The 12,946-nt window shown below is 42.7% G+C and overlaps 1 protein-coding gene across 2 annotated transcripts in view; it reads right to left on the bottom strand.

Moving 5' to 3' along the window:
- tfpia (tissue factor pathway inhibitor a) overlaps positions 1-12,946 on the bottom strand; it is a 53,536-nt gene that overhangs the window by 17,432 nt on the left and 23,158 nt on the right. For both annotated transcript variants that reach the window (XM_085373894.1, XM_085373895.1), the window contains exon 2: positions 11,099-11,302. In XM_085373894.1, the coding sequence (XP_085230020.1) occupies positions 11,099-11,302 (204 nt within the window). The remainder of the gene's footprint in view (positions 1-11,098; positions 11,303-12,946) is intronic.

Raw genomic sequence — 12,946 nt, 5'->3', positions numbered from 1 at the left:
AGGTTAAGCGAAGTTTAGCAATAATGAAGATTATAAAATTTTCCATCTCATCAAGAAAAAAGGGAGTTGAAAAAAAGCAACTCATCTCGACTTGTCTGTTTTGCAATCTGACAGTTGGCGCACAATAGCAGGTGTGCTTTATGGCAACACTGATTGCATGCTATCAACAGCCTAATGGGAATTTATAGAAGTATCTGCAATCTTCTCTATATGCAGCAGGCATCTCACACAATGTTTCAGGGAGGAGTGAGAGAGAAATAGCCGCAGCAGTGTTATAAATATCCACAATTTTACATCTGCATTTTGATTTTACCTGGGAACGCTACCATAGAGAAAATCTTCCCTCCTAGTCAGAACCCAGTGGGACAAAAAGTATTTTTAGCTAGATTGTTGATTTCACTCTAATTGAGCCAGAAAAAGTCATCCCAAATCTTTTACGGCAAGACGGAGGTGAATCTGTACCCATCTTAAAATTATTCGAGCAACTCAGACAGATAAACAAGCACTGCCTATGTGCACACTGCTTGCCTTGAGGGGACTTATGTTGTGATTTGGCGCTATATAAATAAAATTGAATTGAATTGAATTATAAAAGCCATTCCTTCTTGCCCTCTTCCTTCTGTACAATCTTGATTGCTGTATATATGGTTGATGCATGCGTTTCCCAGTAATAGTTTTTATCTAATCTAAATGCAATTTAAAATGACTATATTGCCTCTGACGAACCTATTACCGGCAGTTTGTGGTGCGTGACTGCATGATGTAAGCAGATTCCTGTTTGCTTTCACTTTTAGATGTTGAACACAGCTTTGGCAGTTTGGGGAATTAAACTATTTTTGGGCTTAGAAACCTTAACTATGTACACGAGGCCTGTAAGGCTTTAAAGTGCTCCAGAGATTTCAGAGGTGTGGCTCTGGAATATTATTTCCAGACAGCAGGGATATAAAGAGGATAAAAAAATGGGTGTTTGTCTGTTGAAATGCAAACTTGTGACACCAGCATAGGGGACTAACTAGCTTTGTGTCTACAGGTAACTGGTAATCCCGAGCTCCAGCATAAGACAAACAGCTATCCTGCAGGCTCACAGGCCATTCAAGACTAAAACAACTAAAAGTGGCTTCTTGCAACAGCAGGAAGCCACTATTTTATTCCACAAGATCCTTTTGTGGTCTCATAAGGAAATGTCAGTAAACACTTTTACTTACTATTCAGGAGCACAATTTAAAGGTACTTTACTTGAGTGTTCCCATGTTGCTTTCTAGCTTAAGGTTAAATTATACACTGCATTTATTTTTATAGAAATAACTGTTTAGTGTGACAGAGAGTTGTTTTTGAACACTAATATTTTGCACTGAAAGAATCAATATGCAACAACATCAGGAAGAAGGAACACAAGAAGCTGGAGAAATACCAAGGGCTCAGCGAAGAGCTTTAGAAGATGTGGAGGGTGAAGGTAAGAGCGCAGTCCTAGGAACAGCTAAGATATTGCGCAGGACCCTTAAGATCCCAGGCCTCGGGTAGAGGACCCGAGCTTGAAGGATAGACAGATTCTTATATATTCTGTTAGCTTTCCCTCAATACATTTTTTGCATCACATCCTGAATGCAAAAGTGAAATATGGCACATATATTTCAGCATTGATAATAACGAATACTTTAGAGATTTCTGTGGCTGGCACAAGTACCGATACCTTAGCACCCATGGAGCTAAATACCTTGCTAATCCTAGTCATGTTTCTTGCTATAATCCTTGGAAAAACAAGCACAGTTTTTAGTTTCTAAAGCCAAGAACAATGCTGCTCCTTCATTTTCATGTCCTTTACACACAATAGACAGGCTAATGATGCAAATTCATGCTTCAGCATGTGAATAATAGCACATTTGGAGTTATTAAATGCATACTGACTAATATTTTGCAGCTCTCTCAATTTGAAAAAAAATAAATAAATCCTGATTTTCTGTTATTAATGTAATTACCATTTAGTGATAAAAGCTACTTGCAAGGTAGCTTTGTCTCCTGCCTAAAAATTACAACCAATTTCAAATGTCATATCTGACGAGGATATCAGTGTACCATGCTAAAATTTTCTAAGGAGCCGTTTCCTTGTTTGGCTTCAGTCTCTCGCCTGTTTTTAAGATTAGGTTTAAAACCCAACCAGTCGCAGCAGATGGCCCCGCCCCTCCCTGAGTCTGGTTCTGCCGGAGGTTTCTTCCTGTTAAAAGGGAGTTTTTCCTTCCCACTGTCACCAAAGTGCTTGCTCATAGGGGGTCATATGATTGTTGGGTTTTTCTCTGTATCTATGAAGCGCCTTGAGGCGACTTTTGTTGTGATTTGGCGCTATATAAATAAAATTGAATTGAATTGAAAACTGTTCTTTTTGATAAAGCTTATAGTTCGGGCTGGGCCACGTGACTTTGAGCCCTCCTTGATTATGCTACTACAGACTTTGCTTTGCTGGACTTCCCATGACCCACTAAAATCACATCTTTCCACTACCTCTGTGTGTCACAGTGTTTTTATCAATAATGGTTGTCGGTGATTTTCTGATTTATTCGGATAACTAGTTCCTGGATCATGATTACGCTTAGTTATGCCTCATTCCCCACCTGTCTCCACCTTCCTTATCAACCCCAGTGTGTATAAACAGCCATGTCTACGGGTCTTATTTTACTCCTCCTAAATGTTTTTGATGTTTTTTTGTTTGTTTTTTGGACTGAGCCATACTTTGTTTATGCTGGGTATTGTTTGTTATTAAAATTCACCCAAATAGTCTTGTTTTGTTGTGTTTTATTTTTTCTAGTTTGTATGCAGGCTTGTGCAGCATTTGGGTCATCCTCTATACACTTCAGCATTAACAGTATCTTCATATAGTAATTCTGAATGTCATTACATTTTATGTTTTCCCAAGACCTCCCAGCTGGCTTCAGGCCCTTCCTGAGCCTGGCTCTGCTGGAGGTCTCTTCTTGTTAAAAGGAAGTTCTTCCTTCCCACCATCCCCGAGCAGTCACCCATAGTAATTTGACTGTTGGGGATTTCTCTCAAATATCTGTAAGATCTTTACCCTCTAGTAAAAAAGGTGACAGTTGTGAATTTTTTAAGTGACCTTTTCAGGGTCAAGCTGGGTAGTTTTCATTAAAAAAGGTCAAATTATACATAATTATGACCCAGAAACTTCCAAGTTTTCTTTTATACATTAAGCAGATGGCTTCTGCAAAACTGTTCAGAATTAATGTGCTGGCAATGTTCCGTGTTAGCAACATAACAACAGAATGACTTTATAATAGGATTTTATGCCCAAGGAGGCAATAAAGCCTAATGAGGAACAGCAGTCCTTGAAAACAAAAATGATCCTTTGCTAACAACAACAGTGCCACGATCCTCGGTCTGAGCGTGCTCACTATGAAAAATTATCTGTGTGTCATAGGTGTCCTTTTTTTCTGCTCTTGCTCTTGACGAAGGCGGTCGCACTTTTCTCCTCCTCCTCTTCTCCCTTAGCTTCCCTCCTTAGACTCTTGTGTCCTTGTCTAGTCTCGTGTTTTTTATATTACTTTTCCCTGGAACACTCTCTCACAGTCTGTTCTCTAAAACCTAAAAGAGGAATTATGGATTTGATCATCTGGTCCCTAAATGCAACTGACACCCTTTTCTCAATGAGAAGTTTGGGCTTGGGTGAGCCTGAGTGCTGAAGATATCTACCTATTCGGAACCATGGTAACAGGGTTCTCAGGAATTCGCATGATAAGGTGGGGCCAGGTTTCACAATGAACACACCCGAAACTCTGGCTGATTGGGACCCACGCCCAGTTTCACACCTTGGCTCAGGCGATTAGAGGATCATCAGGGGGTCCTTTTGTCCCTCTGTGGGGGGTTACTCCCACTAGGTTTATATCTGGGACTCTCCACCATTTGACCTTAGAACTGAAGAAGCTTCTCGGATGAGAGGTGAAACGTCTTCAAGTAACTTAAAGAAGTCCAGACTAGAGCTGGGCGATAGAACGATAACGATATGTATCGCGATATAACTTTTACTCGATAGAAAAATTTAACTATCGCGATAGACCTCGCCGCTCTTGTCCTCTTAAAAAAAAAAAAAAAAGAACAGCCAATCCAAATTAAGTAGCGCAGAGCCGAACCAATCACAGCCGCAGCGTCACGTCGCGTGACTTGTTACGTACAGCACAAGTGCCAAGCCGCACGTGTGTTTGTTTGGGAAGCAGCCAGCCACCGTACCGCCCGGGTAATGGAGGAAATGAGTGTGCCGACTAGAAAAATCAACCGAGCGTGACCGAAGGTTACCGAAGAGAAAACAGATGATGGTTCCAATGCCGGAGAGATTGTCGAACGGAAGAGCCATAGAAGTTCCGTAGTGTGAAGGTATTTCGGCTATTTCAAGTCTGACAAAAACAGAGTAGCGTGCACTGTAAATTGTGCCAAAAGCAAGTCTGGAAATACAATAAACTGGTGCATGCGCTACGTACACACGTACCCGGGTATTTTTGAAAACGCAGATTTTTCTATGCGTTTGCACCTTTCGTCCACACGTAAACGGCGTTTTTGGTCACTGAAAACGAAGATTTTTGAAAACTCCGTTTTTGCATTTACGTGTGGACCAGAAAAACTGAGAAAACGCAGCGTCAAAGGTGTGCGCATTTTTTGACGTCACACTGTGCGCCACGTTATTGTTTCGGTGAAATGAATTTCTACAATACTGTTACTGTTAATTCTACTCTCTGCAGTGTTTGAATGCTTACATATACACACAGTTGCTGTCCGTCCACACATACGACTCGGTTCTGCTTCTATGCCCCAGCTTTGTTTACTTTTTCCCACCGAGGCTTCTAGACTTCTGATTGGCCAACATTTCTGCACAGTTAGGAATCTAGCGCCACCTGCTGCTTTGGCATGTTCATAGCAGCGTTTTCCTTCATTTCTGCCTTTATGTGTGGACGGGATTATTTTTTAAAACGAAAACGGAAAATCTCCGTTTTCAAAAATACCCGTGTACGTGTGGACGTAGCCTCAGTCTCTGACTATTTTTTTTTTTTTTTTTACTATTTAATTTGTAAAAATGTGTGTACACACACACACACACACACACACACACACACACACACAGGAAAATATTTAGTATACACATCCAGAAATGCATACACTATTATATATTGTACATATATTTATTAGTTTCAGGTTGGCCATTCTTGTATTTTGCTCGTTTGTGTTGTTGTGTTTGCACATCTCTGTTGCTTGTGGGGCTCGCACACAAGAATTTCACTCGCATGTGCTGTGCCAGTGTGCCTGCACATGTGATGTGACAATAAAAGTGATTTGATTTGATTTGATTTGATTTGACTTGACTGGAAGCGCTAATTCGTCATTCGGCTTTTGTCAGACTAAAGTAACTGTTAAAACTGTTTGAAAAGCTCAGCTATACAACAAGGAGAGATTGAGAATTTCCTTTTAGTTCTCAGTTTATTTGATATTGACAAAAGTTAGTCAGTTTTGTCTGTTCTTCTGTAAAACAAACTAAGATTTATTTTTAGAATTAATATTTTGTTTCTAAGTGGAATTGACAATTTAGTCTGTTTCGTTTGTTCTATTTTGAAACTTAAACGCTTTAGCGGCTGCCTTTTGTGTAGTTTGCAATATTTGCCTTTATTTATCTGAAAAAGTCTCATGTTCCTTAAGTACATCTACCCTGTTGAACTTATTATGGGAAATAAATATTTAAATAAAAACAAGCTGCTGATTATTTCACATTTTACTTGTGAGCAACGGCACATTTAAATCTTACAAATATAGTTATTTGGCTGATATCGTGATAGATATCGTTATCGCCTGAAATGAAAAAAACATATCGTGATATGAAAAAATCTTATATCGCCCAGCTCTACCTCTATGGATGGTTTACGGTCCATCACAGATGAGAGGGGTAAATTCTTATAGCTGGATGCTGTACTGAGGGATTCTGTGAGACCTCGTCCACTTCTCTGAGTCATTACAATGAACATCTTCTCCGATGTTTGTGCTCTCCGTGCCTTTTAGAATTAGAAGTAATGAGTTGATATGTCTCCGCCACAGAAAGTAGAGCTGCTGTCAGCTGTCAGGGTTAAAGCCCGTATCAAACTACGCTAACGGTTTCTGCATAAACACAGCTTTTACTTTATCTCCATCACGTGACACAAACCACCAAGGACGAGTGCAGCTGAAGACTTTCCTTCATGCTTAAACTTGTCGAACAGGTGCTCCAATAAAAGGACCCTTGTTGGCTTTACATCAGTTTTGCATCACGATTACAGTAACAAGCGCCGATGCCGTGAACGCCAGGAAAACATCTGAGTTCACCATCTCTGTATCAGCCCCGTCTCGCAGCTGCTCGCTGTGTGTAAGAACGGTTCGAGCTTCATGTTAGACTGGCCTGTAGCATCTTCATGTTTACAGGAAAAAACCCATAAAAACAGAGCTGGCTCATGAAAACAGGAAGAACAAGTATATTTTAGCATTTCTGATGTACTGTATAGGTGCAGTCCTTACTGGGTTAACTGGGACATCGTCACTGACTTGAAAGCCCCAGCAACTCACCAAATAACTGCCCTGACATACTTCTTATTGGCCCCACGAAACCCAGCTTATCTTATGGTTTATTGTTATCATATTGGTGCCGGCTGAAATGGCTTTGGTTGGTCAGAACACTTTTTCTATGAGGATAATGAAGCCAACAGTGTTGTGCCTGAAAGTGCTGATATACCCGCGGGCAGCAGCATGCTCTCAACAGTCAGGCAGACAGAAACAGCCCTCTGATGTCACATGAGTAAAGGAGATGTGCTTCTTGTTTATATGTTTCTGCAGTGAAATGATGGATGGGTGAAAGAACAGGCCGGAGAATGCGACGTTGCAGCCGTGCAGCTGTTCCTGTGTGCCTTCGCACTATTACTGTTTGTGTTCCCAGGATGGATGAACAATGCGCTTCCAGGTCAGTCTCTAACTTGCCCTCTCATTACCGAAGGTCATCCTGTTGGAAACACAGCTCTGACCTGTCATGGCAAAGGTTACTCTCGGAAAATGGGGACTGGGGGAAAAATGGGGGGAGGGTAAAAGTGAAGGCAGGAGAAGGGAAGCGGAGAAAGAATTTGCTCACCTTGACTTCTTGGGAGCGGTTCATCCAAGTTTTATCTGGATTTATTTGGCATTTCTTGAGGCCAACAACAACAATGTGATTTCAATTCTCCCAAAAAGCCCCTTTTAAGATCTTCTTCTGTTACAGCCCCCCCGTATCAAGGCTTCTCAGTGCTCGGCATTTGGCACAGGCTGGGGGTGAATGCCTATAGATGGCATTGCTCTTAGATCCCAGCGAGCTCATTAGCTCTGACCCGCTGTTGTGCTCACTCAAACCAGACCGACGACGTGATCGGGGGGAAATTCAAGGGGGGGGGGGGGGCATTGGAGCCTAAAAACACTTCCTGTAGTTAAACCTGGAAGCAAAACAGAGCAGCTCCACAGATGATGTTGAGAAAACAAGTGATACCAAAGAGTGCTGAGATGCTGTCAGTGCAATGTAATCGAGACTTACGATTATGTACAGGAGACATGAACACGGTGGGGCGGGCTGTTTGCTGGAGGGTTTCAACATCTGGATCTTGTATTACACGCCTCTGCAGTTTTGTTTTTTTGACAGCCTTCCTCTCAGCTAAGCAACGACCCTGCTCCCCGTCCATCCACAGGGCTCATCCTCTAATTTTTATCCTTCTCCTTCAGGCCCATGTGAAAAATCCCAATTATCAGAAACATGAGAAGTACAAACGGTTGGACGTGAACTTGGAATATGCTTTAAAAAGAAGGGGAAAAAGCCGCCCTTAACAAGGGCCTTGCCGAAATGTGATTGAATGCGTCAGCAGGTCGTAAAAGGCCCCCTCAAGATCGATGTAATTATGAAAGCTTTATGTGGAGGACTTTCCGGACACGGGAATGACCAGCAACAGGATGAGGAGGAGGGTGCTGCCAGCATTATGTTCCACCAACAGAGCCCCAGTAAGTGAAGAACAAGCAGCTGCCTACCATCAGCAGCTGGAATAGAAGGGGAGGGGGAGGAAAGACGGCATGAAGAAAAGAGGCTTGTAACACCTGCAGCAGGGTGCCACCAAATTTCCCTAGGTTTGTCCGGCCTCTCCGCGATGCACTCTATAAATCCCTGTGATTAGCTACTGTAGCCGGGCTAAGGGCCACTTAAATCAACCCCACAGGGGAAGTTGTAGTGACCTCCCACCTTTGTGATTTAGGCCTAAGTGATTATTAGAAAAACAAAGCCAGCACTGATTCTGTAACCGGAGAGGATGGGAGGAGGAAGGGTGTGATGGAGGTGTATGGGAAGAAGAAGTGCGCGTGATAGTGCGCTACAATAATAAGCAATTATTTGACAGATTCAGGAGAATCGGGAGAAATAACTGCTTGTTATTAAGCTATTAAGCAATGCTGAACCTACAGTCGATTATGCTCCAGCTTTCTGGGAAGGCCAAACAGCAAAACACGACACAGATGTGAATACAGGAGCTAAGCCAGCCAGTTTATGTAGGTAGTGTGGAAAGTGATATAGTTTGTGGAGTCCAAATACTAAATCAGCACATTATCAAGTTTTAAATTGGGTGTAAATCACACTCAACACGTTGGTGTCACAGAATTCCACAACATTAACCTGAAGCGGTTAACAAACGAGAACGTGCTCGACCCAAACGGCATCGAGTCCAGAAATCACAGTTAGGCCACCGAGTGAAGCAGCAAGTCTGCAGAGGTCTGTAAACCTGCTGGGATGGCACAGCTCAGGCAGGATCACTGCTGCTGACAGCTGACAGAGGCCAGACACAAGTGCACCCAAATGGGACAGAGAGTAAACTGCATTTCTGCACAGTAAAAACAAAACAACATGACCAACAGACGCCTGTGAAGAATATTTTGCAATAATTCCTAGATCTGGTGATACCGGTGTAATGTTGGGCAACGATAAGAAAATGAAATATGGCGATAGAATATGGGTAAAATGCGCATGCACAGTGCCTTTGTTTTTGTACGCACATGGCATTTTTCGGAGAACGAGAAGAGCGAAAGCAGATCGTTGAATGAAACAGATGAACCTGAACTGGTTTGTAAAAATGCTGCAGCTTCACTGGTGTGGAACTGGTTTAGCTTTCGTCCGTCAGATACACAACAAAGCACTATTTTTGGTAGCGCATGCTAGCGGGCCGTCGTTATTACCGTGTTGTTTGGAAAATACGGCGCACTTAAAATCAATCCTTTGATTTTCCTGAAAGTCGACAGAGCCCCTTATAATCCCGTGCGCCTTATGTATGAACTCTGGTTGTGTTTACTGACCTCGAAACAATTTTATGTGCACGGCGCTCGAAAATCTGTCAAATGTTTCAGTACGACTTTGCTAAGCTACGAAGCCGCACCGCTTGATGGATTGTCGGAGCATTACGGCTATTGTAGGCGGAGCCTCGCGGAGTGATACGTACTGTGCTTCAACATAATGTTACCGTATTGTGTGTGTATGACCTCTTTTTAAGTTTTGTGGATGTTATACATGGTTATGCTGAGGACATGTCGGCCAGTTTCCACTGGAAATGCCTTTTGGTTAAACTGTCAGCGAGGAATTTGCATTTGCACTGTTACATTTTATATAACTTTAATGCAAAAAACAGCTGCTTGTTTAAGTGAAAATACATTGTTGGGTTTTTTTCCACGAATAAAGTTGAGGAGTTGTAAAGTATTTTGTCTCGTGTCAATTATATCGTCAGTTATATCGTTATCGCAAATTTTCGAATGTATATCGTGATAAATATTTTTGGTCATATCGCCCTGCTCTAGTCCAGACGCTTTTCTTTGCAAGCTCCTTTGACTACGATGACCTGGATGACTGAGAACCTTCACAGACATAACAGGGTTCTTGCTGATCGGAGCTGGCTTGGCCCTGACTTATCGAAGAATTAAGGAAGCGGAACTGGCTGTTCAAACCCCCACAAGGCTGCCCGCTGGGATTGAAACGATGGGACGAGGTATGAGTTTCTCAAAATGGGCTCATTGAGCGCAGCACAGAGAAGATCTTGGAGAACGCACGGCTGCCATGAATACTCAGAATAAGACCTCTGAGTGCAAACTGTATCACATCTTGGAGCAGCTCACTGTGGTCGTGAGTTCTCAGAATCGGCTCTTTGAGCACAAGAATGACAACATCACGGAGCGCAAGTTTGATAACATCATGGAGAAGCTCACGGCTCTCCAACGGGAGATTGAGAGACCAGTGTTGGACTGTTAGAACAGCTTTGAAATTTATATGAGCTGTTCGCACTAAAGTAAAAAGCACCATCACTTCATGCGGATACCCTTTCGGTGCCAGCTGCGGTCGCAAGGCTGGAGCCGAACAAAAACTCCCTGATAACGATGGGCTAGTCTGTTCCTTCCAATTCCATGCAAGGCCACCTAGGTTGGCTGGAAGACTGTTTACTTAGCCTAGCAGGGCGAAGGACATTGTCTCAGCTGAACTCTGGACACGCACACACATACATATACACTGATATGCACACACGCATCACCCCTCCCTTTCCGAACGCCTTCGATGCTTGTTCCCTCCTGGGAACACGGCGGGTCTGAGCCCGTGCTGGAATGGTAGCGCTGGGCAGGATGGCTGCTGTGTTTGCTTCGGATTACTCCTCACCCCCCACCCAACCCTGTGGCTTGTCACGTGTTCCATAATGTTGTGCTTTGGACATTTATGTGCTTTTTTGTGCAGAGGAGTTTTTTTGTTTCCTGTTCTCATGCTGTCCTCCCAGGAGCCCAGCATGAGTAGAGGTCTCTTTTTTCCTCTTGTACTTTCCCATTGTAGTGTATATTTCAGTGTTTTTCTGTAACGCTACCAATCTCCGACCTGTATCCCCATGTGATGTCTGTGTTGTGTGTGTAAGGTCGGGGGAGGGGTGGGGGTCCCATTTCACTGCAGGGCAACCTGCACGTGGTGAATAAAGCCTTGATTGATTGATGTGTTCACTGCTCAAGTGAGTTTTCAAAAAAACGTCAAAAAAATCATTTAGTCAGCCAAAAAAGTTAGACTCACCCGAGACGAGGCATGTTTCCTCGCATTCTTCCAAAGTCTCAAAATTGTTCTGGTTTCCCCCACAGCCTCCATATTCGAAGAGTTCACAGCGTCCGGAGTCGACATTGAAGAAGTATCTGTCCTTTATGGCCCTGCACGGCCCCGGCTCGTCCTTCAGGGCACATAACTCACTGAAGATGACGGGTTCAGCTGGCACTCCATGTGCTGTGGTGGGACAAGAACACAACTTTTAGTGCTCAGCTTCTTTTGGCATCCAGTAAAATGGATTTTTTTTTTTTTTTGTGAGGAAAGAAATTAGGTCACAGCATCAAACTCTAACCTCAGGCTTTGAGATAAGGTAAAGTTGCATGGCAGTATAATTTTTAAAAGACTTTCGTGTAAACGGCTGACAGTCAGCTTTCAGCCGTTTACACTTTAGACACAAGAACAGCACGCCGTGTGACCTGACAAAATAATTAGAAATATGCAAATATTTAGTCAGAAAAGCTACTCACATATTTTATTTTTATGCAATAACTTAAAAGAAAACTTCTACTTTTGGCATACTTCTTTTTTGGACTTGCACTGAAAATAAGGAAGCACCAGCAACCAGCAAAACTCCCCTGCGACATAAAAGCAGATCAGATCCAGGTAGGTGGCAGCTGGAAGGAAAAGACTGAGTGAAGGCAGCACAAATTTCCCAGCATGCTGCACACAGCGATGGCTTGGACTGCAGCACATCAAATTATTTATTGCACAAACTGCGAGACCGGATCATTAGAGTGTTAAATAACCGGGCCTGTTGAGGTGAACTTTCTTGATCACTAGGCGGTTGAGGTCACAACTTTTAAGATCAGTGGACAATGGAGCTTTGCACAGACAGCGTTCTCTAATGTCATTAATATTTATAAAAGCTGGCTTTGTCAGATCCATGAAAAAAAAAGGTGACACGAAACCCTCTGAGCTCTACTAACCACCGTTGCGAATGTTAAATCACTGTCTCTGTGTGCTGCTGGGAAATAGCTTTCTATGTCCTCATCCCTGCTGTTTTTAGGTCAGGTCTCTGTTATGCTCGCCTGCAGCAGTGCAGTTACTTCAAAACCCACTGAGATCTCTTTGGTTTGTTGGATATCTGTCCAAAAGGGGTTTACAGAGCTTGAACCACAGCATTTAAAAATGTCTTTATGGATTCTGCGCATGCTAATGTAATAAATAAATCGATGTGTTGCAATCTCTCACTCAGTGTTTCCTACCTTCCCTGCTTTTTTCACGTACGAGCACAGAGAGGAGTGACTTTTGAAACCTGGGAGTGTGAATCAATACTCGCGCAATCCTGCACAATGAAAAAAATATAACACCACAAATGCACACGGACACAAAAATTGATTGCTTTTGCTATGGATCCCCATTAAGTGGTGGTGCTCAACTGTCTTCAACCAAGATGGCGCCGCGTATGGTCGCCCTGGTGCTTCAGTGCGTTACTTTTGTTTTGTTTTTGTACGCTGTGTTCACTGCATCATTCCATGATTGGCACTGACCACCACCTGCACTCATGTATATATCTTTCAACGTAGCACTCTTAATTCTTATTCTCATGTATATATCTCATGTATAGCTCATGCACATATCTTTCTACGTAGCACTTTTAATTCTTATCCCTACTTTTATTTTTTCATGTCTATTTAAGTGCTATTTATGACACTATGTTTGCACTGAAGCACCGCAGCAATTTCCTAATGTTGTAAACCTGCTCAACATTTGGCAATAAACCCCTTTCTGATTCTGATTCTGATTCTTAAAGAATGCATGACAATTTCCACCTATGCTGCCTATTCTGCAGAGAAGGTCTGAGGTAAATATAGCCACGTT

This window comes from Diplotaxodon limnothrissa, linkage group LG16, assembly GCF_057381915.1.
Source record: "Diplotaxodon limnothrissa isolate DT_005_m linkage group LG16, D_limnothrissa_male_GT1.1, whole genome shotgun sequence".
NCBI classification, from domain to species: domain Eukaryota; kingdom Metazoa; phylum Chordata; class Actinopteri; order Cichliformes; family Cichlidae; genus Diplotaxodon; species Diplotaxodon limnothrissa.
This window is presented reverse-complemented; position numbering and strand designations above follow the sequence as displayed.